At 45.8% G+C, this 23,530-nt stretch overlaps 2 protein-coding genes across 9 annotated transcripts in view; one reads left to right on the top strand and one right to left on the bottom strand.

Moving 5' to 3' along the window:
• Positions 1-16: 16 nt before the first annotated feature.
• Nif3l1 (NGG1 interacting factor 3 like 1) lies at positions 17-20,004 on the top strand. Of its 7 annotated transcripts, none has more exons than XM_037210393.1 (7): positions 17-100; positions 1,964-2,378; positions 5,173-5,335; positions 8,932-9,058; positions 13,262-13,400; positions 14,898-14,981; positions 19,119-20,004. In XM_037210393.1, exons 2-7 carry the CDS (start codon positions 2,024-2,026, stop codon positions 19,301-19,303), a joined length of 1,053 nt encoding a protein of 350 aa, XP_037066288.1. In that variant the 5' UTR covers positions 17-100; positions 1,964-2,023; the 3' UTR covers positions 19,304-20,004. The 7 variants fall into 7 exon arrangements, with proteins under 7 accessions (XP_037066288.1, XP_028741655.1, XP_028741674.1 ...); XM_028885822.2 differs by having other exon boundaries at positions 19-100; positions 1,878-2,378; XM_028885841.2 differs by having other exon boundaries at positions 21-100; positions 1,920-2,378.
• A 2,352-nt stretch (positions 20,005-22,356) lies between these two features.
• Positions 22,357-23,530, bottom strand: part of Orc2 (origin recognition complex subunit 2) — a 40,875-nt gene continuing 39,701 nt past the window's right edge. For both annotated transcript variants that reach the window (XM_028885808.2, XM_037210391.1), the window contains one exon: positions 22,357-23,386. In XM_028885808.2, coding sequence (XP_028741641.1) covers positions 23,300-23,386 — 87 coding nt within the window. In that variant the 3' untranslated portion in view covers positions 22,357-23,299. The remainder of the gene's footprint in view (positions 23,387-23,530) is intronic.

Genomic DNA, 23,530 nt, shown 5'->3' with positions numbered 1-23,530 from the left:
AAGCAAAACGCACGGGATCACTTCCGCCCAACTTCTTTCCTACATTGCCCGGAGCTTCGGGGCAGAGCGGAAGTGACGCGCAGGGGAGTTTCTGGGGCTGGTGAGTAGTGGGCGCGTGGAAGGCTCGCGGGGCTCCCCTCGCTGAAGCTGCACATCAGGGCGGGCTGCAGTGATGATGGGGTGCCGCGGAGGACGAGGGCGGGAGAGATTGGGGCGGAACACACCCTGGCTGCCGGAGGGGAGAGGGTCCTGACTCAAGGATTAAAGGCTGTGCCCTATGGCCCTGCACTGTTCTGGACACGGACGGCCTTGATCCCTGCGTCAGTGGAAGAAGGCGGAGCCCCACCGAGGGTAAAGACAGCTCCCATGCAACTTGAAATTAGCAAGTGGCTGTGCAGAGGGCTAAAGGTAGCCCGGGAGTTAGGGTCTAGCCTTGTACCAGCTCAGCCTCTCCACTGCCCTGTAGTTCCAGTCCGTCCGTCTCAGAAGACAGTTTCTTCCCAGGAGTTCTCGTTCACACTCACTAGTGCGGTGTAGAATCGGAGGTGAAGTCCTCTCAAGCTGTCAGGTGGTTTCAGGAGGCCTCCATTATTAGTTCAGAAACTATTGTAACTGTATTGTGAGCACATCGTGTCAGAAACAGAGGGACACATTCATGCCCTCTCACAATAGAAGTTTATTGAATGACATTAAAGTCAATCACAAGGTACGTCAGCTTTGTTGGTAACAATTGGCCAAATATTCCCAATTTCCTTGATAGCTGGTTGTGGCAAACACGTTTCTTTTATTCAAAGCTACTGTTAACTTCCAGATCACTCGTTACCCATCACATGGTAAATATATCTATGTACTCCTCTATTTTGAATTGTTTTGTGACGCCCTCCCGTCCTTCAGTTGAAGGGCCACAGAGTATGTGGGTAAATGCCTACGCTTTTCTTCTCCTTCGTGGAGCGGTTAGTGCTCGTTCAGGGGCAGCAGCTCTGGCCTCTTCTTGACTGTGCTCATTTGTGGTGACCTGTTTGCCTCAATTCTTGCTCATGCACTCAATATGTTACATTTTAAATAACGTTGGTGACAGGGTCTGAATGTAACCAGGCTGGCCGTGAACTCACCGGATAGCTGCGGATGACCTTGAACCTCAGATCCCGCTGTTTCTGCTCCCCAACTGCTGGGATTACAGACACGTGCCACCATACCCAGTTTCTGTGGTGCTGGGGACTGGACCCTTGTGTGTGTCTGTGGATGTGAGCGCAGCACAGAAATACAAGGTGTAAGCGTGAAGTGGTGGTGGGGAGAGTGGGGAGGGTGTAAGAGGTGATGAGCACTTGTATTTTATTAGACTTTGCCAGGTGATATACTCAGGCCTTTGTTTCTTTAGATGCCTGTGAGGTGGGTTGTCATGTCTCCATTTTGTACATGAGGGGAAAGGTTAAGCCAGGCCGTGGTGGCGCACGCCTTTAATCCCAGCACTCGGGAGGCAGAGACAATTGGATCTCTGTGAGTTTGATTCCAGCCTGGTCTACAGATTGAGTTCCAGGACAACCAGGGCTACATGGAGAAATGCTGTCTCAAAAAAACAAAAGCCGGCTGGTGGTAGTGGTGGTGGTGAATGCCTTTAAATCTCAGCACTCGGGAGGCAGAAGCAGGTGAATCTCGGGGAGTTCAAGGCCAGCCTGGTCTACAAAGTGAGTTTCAGGACAGCTAGGACTATTACACAGAGAAACTCTGTCTCAAAAAAAAAAAAAAAAGAAAAAGAAAAGAAAAGAAATGAAAAAAAGAAAAAAGTTAAAAAGTCAAATGACTTAGCTCAGCCACTATTTGAATCTGGGTCTTGGTGACAGTTTTTTTACCCGTGTTCTTTATGCCTCCAAGTGCAGAGCTGAACTGTATGTAAATACCACTTCCTGTGTTTTGACCAGCCACGACACGATTACCTGGTTTCTGTATGCTGCCCTCTGTACAGCTGGTCTCTACGAGCATCCGGCTTGCCCCGTCCTGGATCTGCAGTTCTTCTCGCTCCTTCATGGATCTGAAGGCTCTCCTTTCCTCCTTGAACGACTTTGCATCCCTCTCCTTTGCTGAGAGTTGGGACAATGTGGGGTTACTGGTAGAACCGAGCCCTCCCCATACTGTGAAGACACTCTTCCTGACCAACGACTTGACGGAGGAGGTCATGGAGGAGGCTCTGCAAAAGAAGGCCGACCTCATTCTCTCCTACCATCCACCGATCTTCCGGGCCATGAAGCGTGTAACTTGGAAAACCTGGAAGGAGCGCCTGGTGATCCGAGCGCTGGAGAACAGGGTCGCCATCTACTCCCCACACACAGCCTATGATGCCGCACCCCAGGGAGTCAACAGCTGGTTAGCCAAAGGGCTTGGTGAGAAACCTTGTATCCTTCCATAGTTAATGATTTCTCTACAGATGCTTCGAAATTTTAGAATGTCTTCCTAGTAAAGTTTTAATTGTTTTTAGGGGAAGTGGAGTTTTTCTGCTTTTATACAGTGCATTATTTATAAAATAATGTGTTGCTTAAATGTGGTAATTAAGTTTCATTTGAAAATGTATTTATTTTTATATCCGTTAAGTGTTTTGTCTGCTTGTATGGGAGTGCACCACATGTGTTCAGGGCCCATGAAGGCCAGAAGAGAGTGCGGGATCTTCTCGAGTTGGAGTTACAGTCAGTTGATGAAGGGCTCTAGCCAACAGGTCTTGCCTTTTGTCCTTCTCCCTTGCTAAACCGTTAGATCACACTCCTAAAGCTAGCCCCTGAAATCCATTCCCTTATTTGGCCACTGACTCATTCCTGAGACAAAACACCCAGGTCCAACCATCAAAATTCATTATTTGGCTGACATGTCCAATCAGGATTGACTACTCACCCTAGCACAGACCTTTTTCTCCTTAAAACCCGCTTCTGCAAAAAACACCTGCTTGCTTGCTTGTGCCTGCTGCTGTTTGCAGAGCTCCTCCCCCAGGAAATAAAGCTCCTCTGTGCTGAGAATGTCCTGTCCAGTTATGTCCTGTACCGACTCCGAGGGTGCCAACCTCCCTTACCGTTGTGAAGTTCTGTGTGGGCGCTGGGAATCAAGCCCAGGTCCCCTGCAAGAGCAAGTACTACTCTTCACCACTGAACCAGCTCTCCAGCCCAAGTTTCATTTGAAAAATGAACTATTTGTAGGGGCTGAAGAATTGGCTCAGCAGTTAAGCAACTTTTTGTAGCTCTTACAGAGGACCTGGGTTTCCAGCAGCCACATGGAGGCTCCCCACCATTGGTAACCCCAGTCCCAGGGGAACCAATGCCCTTCTAACCTCTGTGGACACACACACATGATGCCTACACATAATGCAGGCAGAACATTTGTGCACATAAAAATAATGAAATAAATAAATCTAAACACAATCTTTTAAGAAAGAAAAATGAAACATTGTAAATTAGGCTTGGTGTGGGAGAAGCCTGTACTCCAAAATCTTATTCTTTAAGCATCCAGGAAGCTGAATCAGGAGAGCTTCGGTTTAAGGCCAACCTGAGCTATATAGCCAGACACTGCCTAAATCCCATCACACATCATCCCACCAAAACATAAGCAAAAACAAACCATGGGACGTTTTTGTTGTTTTGCTGCCGAGTCTCGTGCCGCTCAGGCTGGCTTGCACTCTATGTAGAGGATTGTCCTAATTTGCTTGTATAGCTGGGGTAGACACCGTGACCAAAAGCACCCGGAGAAGGCAAGGGTTTGTTTCTTCTTACAGCCCATCATGAAGGGAAATGAGGGTAGGAACTGAAGTGGAGGCCACACAAGAACACCGCTTACTGGCTTGCCCCTCGTGGCTCGCTTAGCCTGCTTTCTTATAGAACCCAGGACCACCTACTCAGGGTCCTGGGTCTTCTTCCTACATCAACCCTTAATTAAGAACATGCCCCATAGACTTGCCTCCAGGCAGTCTGACGGAGGCATTGTTTTCAATTGACAGTTCCTTTTCCCAGATGACCTTGGCTTGTGACAAGCTGACCAGCGCTGGGATGAATAAGCGAGTGTGAGGCATCATTGCTAGGTGGGCATCGTGACTGTCATTCAGATGACAGTGTCAGTACCCCGGGCGGGCGCTCACAGCTCTAAAACCAAAGCTCAGCACCTTCGGGATACGCCTGCTGCGTCAGTTACATAGACACCAAGGTTTCTGTCTGCTTTGCTGCTGTTTTGCTCTTCTTTACGTATCTTTGTTATTATGGGGTGACTGTGGGAGCGCCCATTTGTGGAGGTCAGAGGACACCCTTCAGGAGTGGGTTCTCTCCTTCCACCCTGGGTTTCCGGAACTGAACTCGGGTCCTGGGGCGTATGTGACAAGTACCTTTCCCCAGTGAGCCACCACTGCCCGCCCCCACCTTACTTAGAGAAGGGTCTCAAGCTAGGGATCCCGGGCTTCAGTCTCCCAGGCTAGAGTGAGTGTGTTGACCACACCCAGCACAGCATCAGGATCTCACTAAACGCTTGTATCCTGTACCGTGAGCATTTCGATACTCGATGTGGGCTCAAGCAATTTTGTTGTTGTTTGGTTTGGTTCTTTGTTTTGTTTTGTTTTTCTTTCCTTCCTTCCTTCCTTTCTTCCTCCCTCCCTTCCTTCCTTTCTTTCTTTCTTTCTTTTTTTTTTTTTTGAGACAGTCTCACTGTGTAGTCTTGGCTAACCTGGAGCTTACTATGTAGACCAGGCTGGCCTCCAACTCACAGAGATTCACCTGCCTCTGACTCCCCAGTTCTGGGATTAAAAGTGTGTACCGCCACACTTGGCCTTAGACTGTGACGTCTTGATAATAAAATAGCCATTATAAATGTGTTCAACATATAAGTATTTGTGATCTATACTGTGGTTTGAGTGACCAGTGGATAATTTTTTTAAAAAAAATCAGTGATTCAGTCTTTTTTGTCCAAGATTTCCTGAAATATGAGTCTTTGGAAAATAATTGTGAAAATAGATTTTATTTTGTGTGTCTAGACCAGATTTTTAGATATAGTGATATCTATATATCATATAATGGTTATGTATGTATGTTCACATATATAAACAGGAAAGTGGATGCTGAGACATTTCGTATAGTTTTTACTTAGAATAGTTTATCTCTTTAGTTCTAAAGCACTACAAAAGCCTTGATTTCCCCACAACTTTTTCCTCAGGAACTTGCACTGCCAGGCCCATCCACCCCTCCAAAGCTCCTAACTATCCCACAGAGGGGGCCCACCGAGTAGAAGTCAGTGTGAACCACACCCAAGACCTGGACAAAGTCGTGTCCGCAGTGAAAGGAATTGGAGAGGTTTCTGTCACTTCTTTTTCCGCTAGGTACATTATACCTTCCTCTGTTTTCAAAGCTTGTTTGATATTATTTATGTAGTGTGTGTATTCGTATGGACAGATGTATACCGTAGTGCATGTGTGGAGGTCAGAAGACGTCTTGGGGGAAGTAGTTTCCTCCCACCACTGCATGGGTTCCACAGGATGACGTCACGCAGGCTCGGCAGTCAGAATCTTCACGCCCAATCCATCTCACTGCGCTGCCCCTTCTCCGTTGTTTGATTTGCTTTAGTTTTTCTTTGAGCCGGGGTCTCATGATGTCTGCAGGCTGGCTGCAAACCCCCGCCCCTGCCTCCAAGCAAGTGTTGGGGTGACAGAGGGGAGCCTACTACTCCTGGCTCGTTTTCTTTTTGAGGTTTATTTATTTATGGGAGTTTCGTCTGCACTTACGTCTGTGTTCCACCTGTGTGCCTGGGGCCAGGGAGGCCAGAAGAGGGCAGTGGGTCCCCTGAGACTGGAGATGCAGACAGTCCTGACCCACTGTGTGGGCGCTCTCCAAGAGCAGCCCTCCCTGCAGCCTTCAAAAAGCATTTTGAACTTTCCTGGTAGTACTGAGAGGGAATTGTTTTTACTTTGGAGGAGGTAGTCAGACCCTAGTGATGTATTCATGCAAGGCTCAGTCTTATAGTTTCCAGTAAAACAGTGATTCCCAAGCACTTGAAATGAAAGTGCCTCTGGGAAGGTCCATCATTTGGTCCTTTAAAGGTGGGATAAGAGAGGCTCTCTCAGCCAATTCATCCTGATACCCATGGAAGCATCAGGGAAGGTCAAGATTGGGGGTCTCTCAGAGGTGGGGCACATGCCTGTGATGTGTGGGCTCTGGTAGTCTAACACCACTGGGAAAGGAAAGAGAGAAAAGGCTGGGCTGGGGAGATGGCCTCGTGGGTAAAAGTACACACTGCCAGAGTGATGACCTGAGATCAGTTCCTGGAACCCACGTGGTGGGGAGAGAGAACCCACTCCTGCAAGTTGGCCTCTGACCTCCACTGCCCAAATGCACATGCCCCTCCCCTCCAGTGTAATTAAAACCAAAAAAAAACAGGAAAGGAAAGGCAGCAAGATACACAAAAGTAGGACTTAACAATTTTTTTTCCAGATTTATTATTTATTATGTATACAGTGTTCTGTCTGCATGTGTCTTTATGCCAGAAGAAGACACCAGGTCTCATTATAGATGATTATGAGCCACCATGTGGTTGCTGGGAATTGAACTCAGGTCCTCTGGAAGAGCAGCCAGTGCTCTTAACCTCTGAGCCATCTCTCCAGCCCCAACAATTGTTTTTAAAACAAAGATAAATGATTTCTTATTGAACTTGAAATCTTTATAGGGCTACAAGAAGAGATCAGTTTGATTCATGGATTGTTTATGGGTTTTTTGTTTGTTTTTGTTTTTTGGGTTTTATTTGTTTTTTGTGAAAAGGTCTCACTATTTAGTCCAAACTTTCCTCAAACTCACAACCCTTCTGCCTTAGTATGCCAGATACTGTGCTTACAGGTATATATCTCCACCCCCAGTGGAATAATGGTTTTTATTATTGTTATTTTATGTGCATTGGCGTTTTGCCTGCACACGTCTGTGGGAGGGTGTTGGAGTTTTTGGAACTGAGGTTACAGACAATTGTGAACTGCCATGTGGTTGCTGGGAATTGAACCTGAGTCCTCTGGAAGAGCAGTCGGTGCTCTTAATTCGAGCCATCTCTCGGGCCCCCAGAATAATGGTTAAGTATAGATTGCTTTTGCTTTATGCATTGTAGACAACCATTCTCCCACTGAGCTCCACACACACACACCCCTGATGAATAAAAAAAAGACTCAATCCAAACAATCCTTCCCTTGTTTACAGAGAACTAGGGACTTCTGTTGCTTCTATAGCCCACACTGGCCTCAGACTTTTGACCCTTTAACCTCGGCCTTTCAAGTGTTAGGGTACAGGCATGTGTCACCTCACCCCGCTGAGAAGTAGGTATTCTTCCAACCATACATAAGTAGGAATATAAAGAAACATAGTTTTGTTTTACATGTTGTTTTGGTTTTATTTATTTATTTTTGACACAGGGGTCTCACTATCTCACTATATACCTCTGGCTGTCATGGAAGTTCTTATGTAGACCTGGCTGGCTTCAAACTCACAGAGATCCGCCTTCCTCTGCCCCCAGAGTGCTGGGATTAAAGACATGCGCCACCACACCGGGCATACACATTTTTTTTTTTTTTAACAAATGGCGTGCTATGGGTGCTGGGAACTGAACTCTGGTCCTTTGCAAAGAGCACAGGCATTCTTAACCGCTAAGCCATCTCTCCAGCCCATTCGTTTGTTTGACTTTGTCTTTTTGTTTTCTTTACTGGTTTGGTTTTTGAGATGGTCTCTTCTATGTAGTCCTAGCTGTTATATAGACCCGGCTGGCCTTGAACTCACAGAGAACCCCCTGCCTCTGCCTTCCACGAGCTAGGATTAAAGGTGCTCATCACTACACTTGACTTTGAGGTAGCCAGAGTCTCATGTACCCCAGGTTGGCCTCTACCTCCTGATCTTGCCTCTCCTTCCCAAGTGCTGGGATTATAGGCATGTGCTACCCACTGGGTCAGATTACCTTCTAAGGTGCCTTTTGTTTCTAGAATTCTGTGGTCACTAAAACTCAGTGTGTGGTTTTTGTTTGGAGGCAGGGTTTGGCTATATGGTGCTGTCTGGCCTTAAACTCAGCACAGTCCTTCTGCCTTGGCCTCCTGAGTGGAGGAGTTACAGGCACGTGGCCCCATGCTTTTCTGTAAGACTCTTAACAGTGCTTTGTTTTGAGAATCCCTAGAGCCCTGCATCTCAGAATGTGGCTCAAGGACTGTCTGTCTGTCCTTCATGGGTACTTACTGTCAATGCAGATTTGCGGCTTCATTCCTTTCTGTATAATTTGGATTCGGTCATTGAAAATTACCCTGGGAGGGTGAAGACACTTGCTGCCAAGCCTCATGGGACTTGGTTTTGATCCCTGGGACCTGCATGGTAGAAAGAGGAAATCAGAGGGCTGGAGAGATAACTCACTGGTTTAGAGCACCAACTGCTCTTCCAGAGGACCCGGGTTCAATTCCCAGCACCCACATGGCAGCTCACAACTGTTTGTAACTCCAGTTCCAGGGAATCTGACACCCTCACACAGACAAATGTGCAATAAATAAATAAATAAATAAATAAATAAATAAATAAATAAATATTTAAGAAAAAAAGAAAGAGGAAATCAACTCCCACAAATTGTACTCTGATTCACACCTACACCGTGACACGTGCACACTGTGTCATGTACTCACACACACATGTGCATGCACACATACGTGTAAAAAAATAAAGTTTCCATTTTCTCTGTCTCTGGCTATAGCTGTTCTATTTTCCTGGACATGTTGAAGGATTCAGCCACTGTTATTAGGCTTAAGATGCAGCGGGTTCCAAGGCAGCACAGTCTGAGAACACTGTTGGTTGGGATTGAGCAAGTTCTGCTGATCACATCTTTGGTTTCATGTAAATGTTTGTAGCAGGTTACAGACTGTGGGGTATTTGAACTACTTTAACCTTAGTCAAACAGCTGATTTCTTTCTAGATGTGATGACGAGGAACACACACGAATCAGCCTGAATTGTACTCAGAAGGCTTTGATGCAGGTGCTAGCTTTTCTCTCCCAGAACAGACAACTTTATCAGAAAACAGAAATTCTGTCACTGGAGAAGGTATTTCTGCCCTCATGTTGCCGAGCATTGTGACAGCTGTGTTGGCCGTGACTGGCATGTGGATACTGTGTGTTTAATGTGTGAATGTTGGCCATGACTGGCATGTGGATACTGTGTGTGTTGAATGATGTGTGAGTGTTGGCCGTGACTGACATGCGGATCCTGTGTGTGTTGAATGTATGAATGACTGGCATGTGGATACTGTGTGTTGAATGATGTGTGAGTGTTGGCCATGACTGGCATGCAGATCCTGTGTGTGTTGAATGTGTGAATGACTGGCCTGCAGATCCTGGGTGTTGAATGATGTGTGAGTGTTGGCAGATTGCGTTACTATTGTTCTTGTGCTGCAGATTCATTTGTCAACTATTAAGTCACCAAGGGCCAGCAAGACGGCTCAACAGGTAAAGGTGGCTGTGGCCAAGCCTGGCCCCGTGAGTGTGATTCACAGAACTCACAGATGGAGAGAACCGACTGAGTGTGCACACACAGACACACACAAGCACCGAGTGTGGTGAGGACGTATTCCTGGAAACTTTATCGTGAGGAGATAGTCTAGGATTAGGAAAGCATTGTTCTTTCTTCTTCGTGGTTTTAGCCCTGGTATTCATTACCCTCCCGTATTAGTTCCTTTCCTGTTGCTGTGACAAAATACCATGACCAAGGCAGCTTACAAAAAAGAAAATAAGTGTGTGATTGGGTTTACAGTTTCAAAGGGCTAGAGAGGGCAGAGAAAAGGCAAGGCGGCCTGAACAGCTGGTAGCTCACATCTCGATCCACAAGTAGAAAGCAGAGGGGAACACTGGAAATAACTGGAGTCTTGTGAAACCTCAAAGCCTGCCCCCAGTGACCTCCTCTAACCAGGCCACACCTCCTAATCTTTCCCAAACTCGAACCTTTGGGTTGGGGCTATTTTCACTCAAACTACCACATTCAACGTGTTGGCCCCCATAGGCTCACAGCCACGTCATCAGGAAAAATTCATTTCATTTCTAAAGTTCCCATAGTCTTTCACAGTCTCAATACTTTTTAAAAGTCCAAAGTTCAATGTCTTTTCTGAGTGTCATAGTTAGGGTTTTACTGCTGTGAAGAGACACCATGACCACACTAACTTTTATAAAGGAAAATTTTAACTGGGCCTAGCTTACAGTTTCAGAGGTTTAGTCCGATATCTTCATGGTGAGAAGCATGGTGGCATGGAGGCAGATGTGGTCCTGGAGAAGGAGCTCAGAGTTCTACATCTTTTTTTTTTTTTTTTTTAATTTTTCTTTTCTCTTTTTTTGGCATGGGGATTCGAGACAGGGTTTCTCTGTAGCTTTGGAGCCTGTCTTGGACTAACTCTGTAGACCAGGCTGGCCTCGAACTCTCAGAGATCCACCTGCCTCTGCCTCCTGAGTGCTGGGATTAAACGCTTGAGCCACCACCACTTGGCTTGAGTTCTACATCTTGATCTGTAGGCAGCAAAGGAGACTGTCTTGTCACACTGGGCACAGCTTGAGTATAGGAGACCTCAAGGCCCACCTCCACAGTGATGCACTTCCTCCAACAAGGCCACACCTCCTAACAGTGCCACTCCCTATGGGCCAAGCATTCACACACCTGAGTCTATGGAGGCCATTCCTATTCAAACCACCACCACACTGAGACTCAAGGCAACCTTTTAATTGTAACTCCCTATGAAATCAAAAAGCAAATTACATACCTCCAACATACAATGGCATAGAATATACATTATCATTCCAAAAAGGAGAATGGGGGCATAGTGAGGAAATACTGGAACAAAGCCAACCTGGAGCCCATCAAGGCAAATTCCAAATCCTGTAGCTGCGTGTCTGGTGTCAGAGTGCTTAGATGGCTCCTCCGTTATGGCTTTGCTGAGTGCAACACACTTCTCTTGTTGACCTGCCGGGTGAGAATAAGACCACCACCACAGTTTTTTAAAAAAAGATGTATTTATTCTGTACACAGTGTTCTGCCTGCATGTGTCCTTACATCAGAAGAGGTCACCAGATCTCATTACAGATGGTTGTGAGCCACCATGCGGTTGCTGGGAATTGAACTCAGGACCTCTGGAAGGGCAGTCAGTGCTCTTAACCAGTGAGCCATCTCTCCAGCCCCACTACCACAGATTTTGACTCAAATTTGAAGCAAGGTTTATTAAATACTGGCCAGGACAATGGACACTGTTTAGGTTCCTATCTGGGACTCTCAGAGACTGGCCACAGATTACGTTAGTCAGTGCTTATAAAGGCAAAACCCACAAGGCTGTATACTTCCCATCTTCATCCAGTCAGGGGACTGAACACATCCTGATGTACTCCCTGCCTGTGTGTGATCAAGCACATCCTGCACAGTTAGGGCAACCAGCCTGGTTTACAGAAGTGAAAACTTGTGCTTGTCATCTTCCATGAACAGCCCCTGACATTCCAGGAAGTTATCTCTCCTTGGGCAAATCGGGCTTACTGCTTAGAGGCGTTTTTGTTTTATGGATCTCTTAAGCACAGTGATTCAAACTTAAAACGTTACTTTAGCCGTCACTCTCCTGAGCTGGTTCTATTCTGTCTGCAGCTCCCCTCAGCAGGTACCCCCGGCTCTGACATCTCCAGCATCCTGGGCTCTCTAGTGCAACCCAGGCTTCGCTTTACAAGTCTGCAGAATGGCTTCTCGGTGCTCCATGTAGGGACTTCCCTGCCACACACTTGGCTTCAGTGGCTCTCCATAGCTGTGGAGGAAGATTCCTTGACATCTTTAGTAGTGCACCCTTTGTAGCTGAAAGTTTTCCTGTGTCCTGCCCGGTCCACAGCTGCTCAGACCCAAGTAAACACACAGAGGCTCATAGTAATTAAAACTGCTCGGCCATTAGCTCAGGCTCACTACTGACTAGCTCTTACACTTAAACTCAGCCCACTCCTGCTAATCTATATGTCGCCAAGTGTTCAGTGGTTTTACCTGTGTGCCACTACATGCTGCTGATTCAGCCTTTCTCTCCACAGAATTCTCCTTGTCTGCTTATCCCGTGTATACTTCCTGCCTGGCTACTGGCCAATCAGCATTTTATTAAACCAGTGTACAAAAGCATTATCCCACAGCAACCCTTCGTGACCCTTCAGCTGCCCACTTGAGGTGGAGCCTGTCCCCCTTAAATCACATCTGCAGAAGCCTCTGGTTGTTGCTTTTTAGGAGCAGAAAATCCCTTAGATGGTTTCACAGGTTGGAAGCTGAACTGGGTGGGGTCTTCCCCTGAGGGCACCCGCCTCCTTTGCACATCAGTCCTCTCCCGATCTCTTGGCTCAAGCATTACATTCCCTGGTGTTGTTCTCTTCAAACTACGGTTTGTATTTCTTTCTGCCCTGTTTGTCCTTTTTCATTGTAGATGTGCATAAGAAGTGATAACTAGTGACCAAGTAACAGACCGTCTTAAAATCCCCTCTTCCAAAACTTTTTGATTTAGCCTCAGGCAGATTAACCAAGGCAGAGAGTGGCCACATTCTCCGTCACACATCCCAAGAACAGTGTCTATCCCAGTTGCTGATACTGCTTCCTCTGAAACCTTTTGAGCTGGACTTCCGCTGGCCACACTGCTCACATCTTGGTTTAGAATGTCCTTCCATGTCCCATCCTGTCCGTCCTGTCGTAATGCACTTGACATCCCTCCGTTTCTGTCTCCTTTCTGGTTTTCTCAAGGTTCTAAGACCCAGTAACACCAAAGATTCCAGGCCCAGCTCATTCTGTCATTCCTTCTAAAAGAAAGATTTATTTTTTATTTTAAGATATGAGTGTTTTGTCTGCATGTATGTGTGTGCCTGTGGCGGCAGTGCCTGTGGAGGCCAGAAGAGGGTGTTGGATCCCTAGGAGTTTACAAGTCGTTGTGAGCTGCCGTGTGGGTGCTGGGCACCAAACCCGGGTCTTCCGCAGGAGCAGCGAAGTGCTCTTTTTGATGAGCCCTCTCTCCCCAGCCCCCAGGCTGGCATTCCTTTGTTCCCCTAACAGTAGCACCGACCTTGAATTTAAAAACTTCGTTTTGAATGTGTTAAATATCTAGCAGGGTGTGAGCTCCCAGAAGTTAGATGTTCTTGTTAGGTTTATATCCCAAACTTTAGCTTGAGCTATCACAAGCTTATGTACACAAATCTTACTGATTCCAATTGTTCTATACATTTCTTTGGACCAGAGAAAGATAATGTTCTAACTTGTGTTTCTCTTCAGCCTTTGCTTCTGAATACCGGAATGGGACGGTTGTGCACACTGGATGAACCTGTCTCCCTGGCAACAATGATAGAGCGAATCAAAGGACACCTGAAGCTAGCTCATCTTCGCTTAGCTCTTGGAGTAGGGAAGACCTTAGGTAAGTAGCTTTCATCACCTAGCAGATCTGCTGTGACTTTGGACAGATTTGGTTTGGGATATTTTTGACACCTGACCTCATAGAGCATAGCATGGCTTCAAACTCCTTTTGCCTCTGTCTCCCAAGTGTGTGCTGCTTTTATTCATGTACGTGGTAGAGAACACGTTAGTAGCTGAGGGAGATAATTGGTCTACTTTGTCAACCAGGGTGGGCTGGGCTAGGATGTGGAATACATCTCCCTGGCCTAAATGATAAAGTGTCTTAGTTTTCTGTGTTCATCTCCAGTCAGCATTGGAAGTCTGTCTGTCATAAACTGGTCACTGTCACAATGGGAATGGAGGGTTTTACGTCATGGAGTCAAAATTCTAGACCGGGCTGGGTGTAGTGGGCCATACCTTTACTTCTAGCACCTGACAGAAGCAGTGGATCTCTGTGCTTGAGCTGAGTCTACAAAGTGAGTTACAGCTAAGGCTACACCCTGAGATCCTGTCTTTAAAGGAGGAGAGGAAGAGGTGCCTGACGCATTTGTAACATCCTGCTTTGTCCCCCCTTTATTTTTAAGATTTATTTAACTTGGAGTGTTTGTGTGTGTGTTGCCAGACCCCCTGGAGCTGAAGTTACAGGTTGTGAGCCACCAGACATGGATGCTGGGAACTAAACCTGGGTCCTCTGGAAGAGCAGCAAGTGCTTTTAAACTCAGTGTCCATCTCTCCTGCTCTGCATTTCTCTTTCTAGAACTTTCTCACTTGCCTTGGTCTGCAGACCAGCTGAGGTTGGTTATTAGCACTGAGCAAAGCCTGGAGCTGCAGCTCTGCTGTTGCTCAGAGGCTTATGGGTCTGTGCAGCTGCATTCATTGGAACAATGCCTTGTGTTCCCTGTGTAGAACCAAAGATGGGTCTGTTTGCGTTAATTTAAAATAAAATTGTTTTTGGAGCTGAGCATGCTGGCACATGCCTATATTCTGAAGATATGTGGAGCCGAGGCAGGAGGATCACTTGTTCTGCTCAAGTTCTAATTTTGGCTGGCCCCGAATTTAGGGTTATCCTCACACATGCTGGGATTATAGGCATGTGCCATCACCATGTCTGCTTTTTCATTTAGCTTTTTTTTTTAATCTATCTATCTATCTATCTATCTATCTATCTATCTATCTATGTATTTATCTGGGTTTTTCAAGACAGAGTTTCTTTGTGAAACAGTCCTAGCTGTCCTGGAACTCGCTCTGTAGACCAGGCTGGTCTCGAACTCACACAGATCTACCTGCCTCTGCCTCCCGAGTGCTGGGATTAAAGGTGTGTGCCACCACCACCTGGCTATTGTTTTATTTTTTGAGACAAGGTTTCACAGTGTAGCCCCTGACTGTCCTGTGACAGCATAATTCATGCACTGGCGAAGAGATTAGCCAGTCTGCGTTAGGGTTAGGATTGGTAGTACAAACTGCGGTGTTAAACTGAAGGGTTCTGTCTATAATAACACCTCTTGTCTTTGTCTTGAAGAGTCTCCAGTCAGAGTTGTGGCCCTGTGTGCTGGATCTGGGAGCAGTGTTCTACAAGGAGTGGAGGCTGACCTTTACCTCACAGGTAAGAACCTCTCTGGATCTCTTCCTCAACCTTGCTTTACCTCTTAAACATTCAAAACTCGCAGATTTCAGGACCGGGCCTGGCACGGGTAACGTTCTTTTCCCCTTTCATTTCTGTTTGTTTTCGAGGTGCAGGCTTTGAACCCGGGGCCTCCTGCATGCTGGCAAACACTATACTGCAAGCTATACCACCGACCCCTAATAAATGTTTTGAACTTGAACTAAACAGGAGTTATATCAAATGAAGGCATACCGTGTTGTCTGTAGAGGGGAGAAATGACTTGACAGTCTGTTAGTTTGCCCCCTAAATTGATTTCCGTTGGTTTTTTATGTAACCACTTTCCTTCTCGGATTTCATGTCAGTAGTGGAAGGCTTTTCTGTCTTGTTATCTGGGTTGGAAAGAGGTTCCTTTGGGCCCAAAAGCTAGTAATCAGTTCTGTTAAGCCAAGCTCTGAAAACTTTCTAGAACCTTCCCTGAAGTACTTACTGCATTGTGCCTCTAATGGTCCCCCAGATTAGTTTTTATTTGGGGATTTTACTTTTATTGTGTGTGTGTGCCACTCCTTAGGTGAAACCTAAGTGAGCATCCTCTCCTGCAGCCCCGGGCTTAGGGCTTCCTCTGTGGACAGTGCCTTTTTCTTGTCCCCTTCTGTACTTTCAGTGATGAGCTCAAAAAACAAAACGGAAACAACACCCCAAGATTGTTCTGGCACCATCCTCCTTCCTCCTAACTCTCCTTTGTCCATTCATTCATTCATTTATTTATTCATTTATTTATGGCAGGATCTCACTATGTAGTGAGTAGTAGTGGCTGGCCTCGAACTCACAGAGATCACCTGCCTTTGCCTCAAGTGCTGGGATCAAAGGCGTGCGCCACCATGTCCACTACAACCATGCTCTTCTTTTTCTTGATTTTTGAAACTAAGTCTCTTCCTACCTCAGTGTGAGTCCAGCCCAGCCCTGGCTCCTCTGTATCCTAAGAATTCTTTGAGGTCTAGGGAGATGCCCCGTTAGTGAAGCACCGGCCGTGCAAGCAGGAGGACCTGAGTGTGGTCCAGAGCCCACCCCGGTGCTGGCGAGGAGACAGAGGACCCGTGGGGTTTACTGTCAGCAGCCTAGGTGAGTTCCTGAGCTCCGTGTTCAATAAAGACCGTCTAAACACATGAGGTGGAGAGAAATTAATAAATGTACTAATTTCCCACCTTCACAGAAGGGCATGTCCTCGTTCTGAGATTAGACAAGGAACCATGGAGGGTAAAGTGTCAGCCTGTCTGCACTTTAGACCCAAACCCTTTACGCACACATGGAAGGCTTTGGATTTTCCTGACTAGATCCTTAAACCGAGCAGATAGAGGAGCTTAGTTAAAGAATTGTGGGGAGGCGACAGACAGCTGGAGTGAGTGTCCGGCTGCCTTGGAGAGAAGTCCTGAACTTCAGTTGAGGAACTACGTGACCTTGATGACAGTGAAGGAATCACGTGTGAAATCCCTAAGTGTACACACAGGGACAGGCAGCGTCCTTCACCTGGTCATGTGTGAAGTCCCTCAGTGCACACGCAGGGACAGGCAGCGTTCTATTATCTGGCACTGTCTTTTTAAGTACTTTTTAAATACCTGACAGGTCTCATTGTGACCGGTTCATGCACGTGGACTTTGAACACACTCTTGTCCGTCCAGTCTGCTGGTCTCTCCTCTCCCTTCGCAACTGCTTCCTCTTTTCTCTTCTTACGAGCCAGTGAGTTTCATTAAAATTGCTCACACCTCTTCTGCCCTCCATCACCCATACATACATGGCATGTACTTGCAAGCATACATATGCATACAGTTAAAAACAGTCTAGTTCTTAAGAATTATAAAGTAATATGTGTATAAGTTCAAGCAATTCAAAAATGTTAAGGTATTTTAAAGGGTGCTCGCATACAAACTATTCCTAACAGTGAACTGATACTATTGTGTAGAGTTGAAAGCAGCCAGCTCACTTTCCCAGTAAGAACACACTTTTCTTATTTTTACATTTAAAAAATTTAGCTGGGCTCTGATGGCACACGCCTTAAATCCCATGATTTGGGAGGCAAAAGCAGGAGGATCTCTGTGAGTTCCAGTACAGCCAGGGCTACACAGAGAACCCCTGTCTTGAACAAAACAAAACAACAAACATTTAAAAAAATTTTAATGGCTTTATGTCTATAAACCCTGATTAAAGCTTAACTTTCCCTGGGCGGTGGTGGCGCACGCCTGTAATCCCAGCACTGGGAGGCAGAGCCAGGCACATCTCTGTGAGTTCGAGGCCAGCCTGGGTTACCGAGTTAGTTCCAGGAAAGGCGCAAAGCTACACAGGGAAACCCTGTCTCGAAAAACCAAAAAAAAAAAGCTTAACTTTCTATAAACCAAATTGTATATAACACACAGGCACATACTTTATTATTTCCAGAGTTTTGTTCATATTCATTATTTTTAATCTTTCCTCCCCCACAATGTTTTTGTTCTCAAATTCAGTCATCAAATTTACAAATGATATTTTTAAAAATTTACAACATATTTGAGTTTTCCCTGTATCTTTTCACAGTAACTTTTTTTTTCTTTCTTTCTCTCTTTTTTTTTTTTTTTTTTTTTAAAGATTTTATTTATTTATTATGTATACAGCATGTATGACTGCAGGCCAGAAGAGGGCACCAGATCTCATTACAGATGGTTGTGAGCCACCATGTGGTTGCTGGCAACTGAACTCATGACCTCTGGAAGAGCAGTCAGTGCTCTTGACCTCTGAGCCATCTCTCCAGCCCCTTCTTTCTTTCTTTTTGGTTGTTCAAGACAGGGTTTCCCTGTGTAGCTCTGGATGTCCTAGAACTCACTCTAGACCAGGCTGGTCTCAAACTCAGAGCTCCTCCTGCCTCTGCCTCCGGAGTGCTGGGATTAGATTAAAGGCACACACCGTACGCCAGGCTGCCCAGCCACAATAACTAACAAGGCATTTGTTGATGGGGTCTCCTATAACCTAGGATTGCCTCCAGCTATTTATCTGAGGCTGGCCGGGATGCTTGATCCTCTTCCTCAGCTTCCCAAGTTCTAGGATTACGGTTATCCATGGCAGCATTCTGCATCAAAAGTACTTAGGTCCAAAGTGCTACAAAACTATTTTAACACAAGCATAAGAGGAAAATTCCACACCTAGACTCACGAGACAGGTTATTATAAAAATACTGGCACATTCAAAATGCTATACATACTATCTTCAGGGCATGAGAATAAAGTATAGAGGAAACATAAAATGAAATTTATGCTTTGGGCTCAGGGTAAACAAACTTGCTCTGCAAGTCTGATGACTGGACTTCAGTTCCAGGCACCACAAGGGGAGGAAGGGGAGGAGAGAACTGACTTCTAAAGTTGATTTCCCACCCCCGATAATGCATCAGGACACGGACACACACACACACGGGGACACACACACACACGGGGACACACACACACACACACACACACACACACACACGCAGCACACCCAGTGCCATCTCGGTCTTCTTCAGTGCCATCCCCGTATTCTTGTAGATGTAACCAATCAAATAAGAAACACAGAGCCAATGTAAAAGAGAAAGCCGAGAGGTCAGGGCTCAGAGATAAAATCTTACCTCCTGCAGTGCTCCTAGCTTCCCGGAGAGAGAGCTACTTCTTGTTTGTCTGTGTTTAAATAGTCTTTCTGTTCTGCCTTCTCATTGGTTCTAAACCCAACCACATGACTGCCTCATCACTGCCTGTAAGTACCGCCCTCCAGGTCTTAAAGGCGTATGTCTCCAATACTGGCTGTATCCCTGAACACACAGAAATCTACCTAGCTCTTCTAACCAGCACGCTCTTGCTATGGCTCTAATAGCTCTGACCCCAGGGCAACTTTATTAACATAAAATTAAAATTACATTTCAGTACAAATAAAATATCACCATATATTCTTGCTCCTGAACATAGACGTGACGCAGCACCATAAAATGATATGTAGTTTGAACTTCCTTTTCCTGGGCAGCAAACGCAGGACCTTGTGGGCCGTTGCATTCATTCATACAGACGCAGGCTCCCGGCTGCGGTGGTTCAGGATGCACACATTCCATGTCTAAGATTTAAGACGTTGCTCTTTCCTCCTGGGCAGGTGAAATGTCCCACCATGATGTTCTGGATGCTGCGTCCAAAGGGATAAATGTCATTCTTTGTGAACACAGCAACACCGAACGAGGCTTCCTCTCCGATCTCCAGGAAATGCTGGGTGTCCACTTGGAGAATAAGATTAATATTATCCTGTCTGAGACAGACAGGGACCCTCTTCGTGTGGTTTAAAACACACAAGATGTCATGGTGACACAAGCCGCACATCATCTGGATGGAAATGGGACTGTGCAGGAAGAACTGGTGGTGCTGACATCCTGCAGAACGGCTCGATCGACATCGTTTTCAGTTCTTCTGTCTGGCTCGCTAACGTTACGGCTCACAAGGTAAAGACCATACGTAAAGCGTACAATAAAGACAGATATTCACTATAAACCCTTGGAAAAGGTGACTAAAACCTGTACGTAACAAGGCATTTTTTGTTTGGTTGCTTGTTTGTGACAGAATCTCCTGTAACCCAGGATAGCCTCCAACTCACTGTTTAGCCGAGGCTGGCCTTTAGGTCCCCTTGAGCTGAGGTGCATGCTCACCAAATGCAGGGATTAAAGGCATGCACGTACCATTCTTGAGAAGCGGTTCTGTGTGGATGAGGTGTTTCCGTCTCAATGATCTTTGTCATTTATAGACAGATTTGGAGCCGAGTGTGGTAGTGCAGCTTCAACCCCAGTGTCTGGCAGGCAAAGGGAGGAAGCCTAGGAGTTCCTGGCCTGCCTGGAACCGTCTAAAAAAGAAAAGCAGCCAGAGAGATGGCTCAGCAGTTACACACACGCGCTGCTTTTGCAGCGGGATGGAATTCACTTCCTAGCTCTAACATGGTAGCTCACAACCCCTGTAACTCCAGCTGTAGGGCATCTAACACACTCTGATCTCCATAGGCACCCACACTCACAAAGACAAGAAAAACAGCAAAAAATGGATCTAGATTTATTTCTAAGCAGCATTTTTTTGGGTGATGAGGTCAGTCTATGTAGTTTTGATTTTTCGAGACAGGGTTTCTCTGTAGTTTTGGTGCCTGTCCTGGAACTCGCTCTGTAGACCAGGCTGGCTTGAACTCAGAGATCTGCCTGGCTCTGCCTCCTGAGTGCTGGGATTAAAGGTGTGCACCACCACCGCCTGGCAGTCTATATACTTTTAGGTTAGGCATCAGAAAGAAATTTTTATTTGGATTTAAAAAAAAAATCGGTGATCACTGTCTACTTTTCTACTTGTTTTGCTGTTTTTTGGTAGTGTGGGGATCAAACTAAGCACCTTGTCTGTTTACTGCTGAAGCTGGTAGTGTGAACCTGGGAGAACAGGGCCTAAAAATGAGGCAGAGTAAAGTCTCCTGCAATAGCCAACTTTATTCAGAGCCTCAGACGATTCATACTGAGGTCACCTGAGTAAAGTGGGCAATCCCAAGGACAAATGGCACACGGCAAAAACAAGTTTTCTCTAGAGGCAAATGAACAAATAACCATAGCCAGCTGTAATGAATTATCTAAAATGAATGCAAACCTATCCGCTACACCTGGGAGGGCACGAAAGCACATTCCAAGAATAATTTTGTGGGGGCTGGCGAGATGGCTCAGAGGTTAAGAGTACTGACTGCTCTTCCAGAGGTCCTGAGTTCAATTCCCAGCAACCACATGGTGGCTCACAACCATCTGTAATGAGATCTGGTGCCCTCTTCTGTGTCTGTAATAAGCAAATAAATAAATCTTTAAAAAAAAATAATAATTTTGTGGTTTTGAAGAAACTGAGATCACAAGATTCTTGTCTTGTTTCCTTGGAGTTTTCTCACAAGCACTCAAAATTCCCCTTGTACAACTTTTATTTGGGGGGGGGGTGTTTTTAGACAGCCCTAGTTGTCCTGGAACTTGGCTTGCTCTGTAGACCAGGCTGGCCTCAGACTCACTGAGATCCTCCTGCCTCTGCCTCAGCCGCCGCCACCACCCAGCTGTACAACTCTATTCTTCAACTGTGTTCCAACATTGTGAATGGAAGGCCAAGTGTTGTACCACTGAGCTCCAAAGTCACTTGGAATTTTATAATTTTATCGCTAATTAATGGTATTAAACACTCAAAATATGACTAGTGATTACTATACAGCATTTCCTGCAGGTATTCTACAAGCCAGACTCAGAAAGACATTCTGCATGTCCTCTCTTATGAAGAACTTGGATATGTATGTTTGTGTGTGGGTGCATGCAGCCATAGAACCAGAAGTGAAGAGATAAGATAAAGAGATTTTTAAGGAAAAGGAGAGTAATGAGGATATATAAAATAAAGCAGAAGGGAGAGAGGGAGGCGTGGTTATTGGGGATGGGAAGGAATGAGGACCAAGTACAGTGAAAAAATATATATGAAATGCCCTAAGGGAACCCATTACCTTTGCACGCTAACCTAAAAACCAAAACAAAAGAGCTTGCTTGGTGAATTACACCTCCAGCCCAGAAGCAAACTAGCCAGGAGTTAGAGCTTCAAGTCACTGTAACTCTAGACATTAAGGAACAGTGCTGCTGAGAAGGGAGCCAGTGTATAGGAATATGCCATGGTACCGTAAGATGTACTCAGAAAGTTTTCAAACACTTCAAAACAACCAGCACTATAAAATGACTATACACCCTGGTCTTTTATTACCAGTAACATCTATTAAAAAACAAACCTGTAACCCAGGCGGCAGTGGTGCACGCCTTTAATCCCAGCACTGGGCAGGCAGAGGCAGGTGGATCTTTATGAGTTCGAGGTCAGCCTTGTCTACAAAGTGAGTTACAGTACAGCCAGGGCTGCTACATGGAGAAACTTTGTTCGAAAAACAACAGAAAAACAAAACAACAAAAAACTATAAAGGCAAAGATGTGTATATTGTATGTTTGTTTATGATGTGGTCGTTATAATAATAAACTAGACATATTAAACAAGAACACAAGGTCCATGGAACTGGGGGATGGCTCAGTGGGAAAGAGTGTTTGCTCTGAGAGCAGAGGCCTGAATTTGAAGCCCAGCACCCATGCACAAGGCTGGGCATGGCTGTGGTGCCCCAACGCCAGCACTGGTGGGAAGGCAGGCTGACTGACGGCTTGTTGGCAGCCCTTCTGGCCTAAAAGGAGCTTCTGGTTCAGGAGACGTTCTCTCAAGGCAGTAAGGCAGAACGCAGCAGAAAACACTTCACATCTTACTCTGGTTCTGCACACACACACACACACACACACCACACACGAGAAGAAAGTGCAAACCAGCCAGTGTCCTGTGTGTCACTGTGTATTTATTGAATGTTTGCTGAAGCAGGGCATCACTGTAGCTCAGACTGGGCTAGACCTCCTCTTTCCCTGCCTCCGTCTTCCTGTGTCGGATTACAAATGTGAGCTCATGTCTTGCTACTGTTCTTCTGAAAGGAGGGAAGCAGTCTGCCTGCCTCTGACTCCTGGATGGTGGCAGGAAAGGCCTGGGCCAGCTATGCTGGCCTGGTGCTATGTAAGAAAATAAACGTTAATGTACAAGAATAAGGAAATCTTTTTATTTTCTATTTTCCTGAAAACAATTACTAGCATGTAAATCAGGATTTTATTTCTTAGTCTGACTTCTCATTTGTATCATAAAAATCAAGGTCATGGTATAAATACTAACTATTTTAAATGTGCTTCCGAGGCTGGGCACATGCCCTATCTATTCCTTGCATTTCTCCCACTGTCTCAGTTGAGACAGCCTAAGTCCGCAGGGAGAGACTTCTGAAATGTTTTCATCATTTCAGAAAAAGCGGACGACCCACCTCCTTCCTCCTAAGTTCCGTGGGACCCCCTCTTCGTACTGATCTGAAACAAGTGCACTTGTAGTAATTCAGCTCGGGGAGTTAAACTGCCCTCAAAAGTTAGGGATTAGCATTCCATATAAAATAATCCAAAAATATCCACTTCCCAATAATCCCTGAGCATACTGTTCACCCAGCATCAAGTCTCCAGAGAAGTAATAAGTTAAAGGCACATTTCCCTCCCAACTCGATGACCACTGCATAGCATTAGATACAGCACACCAGCCAGGCTAATCGAGGTTCAAATCGATGATGCGGCCCTTCACTAGTAACTCTTGTCTGCTGGACAGAATGATCTAATGCTGGATGCAAACCAGCATTCTTGCTAGAGGAGCAGCAGCTGGGGACATCGATGACTTTTCCACCTAAAAGGAGACAGTCTAAGCCTCCTCCTCTTCCTTCTCCAAGAAGTCAGCCAATGTTCCGCTGTCGACGGGAATTAATAAATATTCCACACCATCAGTTCCCTACAAGACAAAAGAATACCCCATATGTTAAACCTCGGTAAGGGAGCTATCTGGACTTTTCTATTGCAGATTAAACAAACAAAAAACCTGACCTTTTAAATTACTGTTATTACTTTGTTTTTTTGAGACAGGGTTTCTCTGTGT

Source organism: Peromyscus leucopus, chromosome 13 (genome assembly GCF_004664715.2).
Source record: "Peromyscus leucopus breed LL Stock chromosome 13, UCI_PerLeu_2.1, whole genome shotgun sequence".
Taxonomy (NCBI): domain Eukaryota; kingdom Metazoa; phylum Chordata; class Mammalia; order Rodentia; family Cricetidae; genus Peromyscus; species Peromyscus leucopus.
Note: the sequence above shows the minus strand (reverse complement) of the source record. Positions and strands in the feature narration are given on the sequence as shown.